Source organism: Alosa sapidissima, chromosome 15 (genome assembly GCF_018492685.1).
Source record: "Alosa sapidissima isolate fAloSap1 chromosome 15, fAloSap1.pri, whole genome shotgun sequence".
NCBI lineage: Eukaryota > Metazoa > Chordata > Actinopteri > Clupeiformes > Clupeidae > Alosa > Alosa sapidissima.
In genome coordinates this window covers 35,012,563-35,015,062 of record NC_055971.1, presented here as the reverse complement: position 1 = coordinate 35,015,062, position 2,500 = coordinate 35,012,563, and the positions used below count along the sequence as shown (strand labels likewise).

General features: G+C 43.3%; 1 protein-coding gene across 1 annotated transcript in view; it reads left to right on the top strand.

The window, feature by feature from the left end:
• Positions 1-2,500, top strand: part of fat3a (FAT atypical cadherin 3a) — a 138,076-nt gene that overhangs the window by 108,299 nt on the left and 27,277 nt on the right. Inside the window, 1 exon segment of the mRNA XM_042063520.1 lies at positions 922-1,082. Coding sequence (XP_041919454.1) covers positions 922-1,082 — 161 coding nt within the window.

The window sequence follows — 2,500 nt, the reverse complement described above, 5'->3', positions numbered from 1 at the left end:
AGTGTTGCCAGCAGGGACGGTGTAGAGTGCCCTCTGGTGGACAAACTATACAACGCCAACACTCATGACATGGTTGAAGGGTGTTTCGTCCGTTTTTATTTTATTTTTAAAATATTCATTTATCGGCCATTATAAATGCCGATACCGATAATTTGGAAAATGCCTAATATCGGCCGATAATATCGGCCCGCCGATAAATCGGTCGGGCTCTAGTATGGGCGGGTGGATGTGTGTGTGGGGGGGTGTATGGGCGGGTGGATGTGTGTGTGGGGGGGGTGGGTGTGTAAGTCATTCCTCTTTAGGTTTCCTAGGCAACAGCTTTATAAAGTACGGTGTTTGTGTGTGTGTGTGTGTGTGTGTGTGTGTGTGTGTGTGTGTGTAAGTCATTCCACTCTAAGAGCTGGATGTACCAAGAATTACCGCCAAATTACCGCCTGTTTCTGGCACTCTTTGCACCTTAAAACATAAAACATCACATGTACAAAACTGATCTTAGAACATGGCATCATGTGTACTAAACTGATCTTAAAACATGGCATCATGTGTACTAAACTGATACATGGCACCATGTGTACTAAACTGATCTTAGAACATGGCATCATGTGTACTAAACTGATCTTAGAACATGGCATCATGTGTACTAAACTGATCTTAAAACATGGCATCATGTGTACTAAACTGATCTTAGAACATGGCATCATGTATACTAAACTGATCGCATGTGTATCAAAGCTCATTTATTAGTGAAATGGGGTAGCTCAGTTTCCTAGGTAACAGCTTTATATACAGTGTTTATATATGGTGTGTGTGTGTGTGTGCGTGTGTGTGTGTAGGTCATTCCTCTCTCAGTTTCCTAGGTAACAGCTTTATCAAGTACAGTGTTTATATTTGGTGTGTGTGTGTGTGTGTGTGTGTGTGTAGGTCATTCCTCTCTCAGTTTCCTAGGTAACAGCTTTATCAAGTACAGCGTGTCAGAAGGTCTGAGGGGCCGAGGAGTCATGAGGGTCAGTCTGCGAATCAGAACCCTCCAGAGCCGGGGAGTCATCATGTACACAAACACACACGCCTGCACACAGCTGAAGGTACACACACACACACACACACACGCCTGCACACAGCTGAAGGTACACACACACACACACACACACACACACACACACACACACACACACACACACACACACAAACACGCTTGCACACAGCTGAAGATACACACACACACACACACACAAACACCACTGCATTTAATCACACATTCTCACCACAGCCTTAAATATGTTACAGGCTACTCCGTATTCTACAGGCTACTCCGTATTCTATTCTACAGGCTACTCCGTATTCTACAGGCTACTCCGTATTCTACAGGCTACTCCGTATTCTATTCTACAGGCTATTCCGTATTCTACAGGCTACTCCGTATTCTACAGGCTACTCCGTATTCTATTCTACAGGCTATTCCGTATTCTATAGGCTACTCCATATTCTATAGGCTACTCCGTATTCTATTCTATAGGCTACTCCGTATTCTACAGGCTACTCCGTATTCTACAGGCTACTCCGTATTCTACAGGCTACTCCATATTCTATAGGCTACTCCGTATTCTACAGGCTACTCCATATTCTATAGGCTACTCCGTATTCTATTCTACAGGCTACTCCGTATTCTATAGGCTACTCCGTATTCTATTCTACAGGCTACTCCGTATTCTACAGGCTACTCCATATTCTATAGGCTACTCCGTATTCTACAGGCTACTCCGTATTCTATTCTATAGGCTACTCCGTATTCTACAGGCTACTCCGTATTCTATTCTACAGGCTATTCCGTATTCTACAGGCTACTCCGTATTCTACAGGCTACTCCGTATTCTATTCTACAGGCTACTCCATATTCTATAGGCTACTCCATATTCTACAGGCTACTCCGTATTCTATTCTACAGGCTACTCCATATTCTATAGGCTACTCCATATTCTATAGGCTACTCCGTATTCTACAGGCTACTCCATATTCTACAGGCTACTCCGTATTCTATAGGCTACTCCGTATTCTATTCTACAGGCTACTCCATATTCTACAGGCTACTCCGTATTCTACAGGCTACTCCGTATTCTACAGGCTACTCCGTATTCTATTCTATAGGCTACTCCGTATTCTACAGGCTACTCTGTATTCTATTCTATAGGCTACTCCGTATTCTACAGGCTACTCCGTATTCTATTCTACAGGCTACTCTGTATTCTACAGGCTACTCCGTATTCTATTCTATAGGCTACTCCGTATTCTACAGGCTACTCCGTATTCTATTCTATAGGCTACTCTGTATTCTATTCTACAGGGCCAGGCTACTCCGTATTCTATAGGCTATTCCGTATTCTACAGGCTACTCCGTATTCTACAGGCTACTCCGTATTCTACAGACTACTCCATATTCTATAGGCTACTCCGTATTCTATTCTACAGGCTACTCCGTATTCTATAGGCTACTCCGTATTCTACT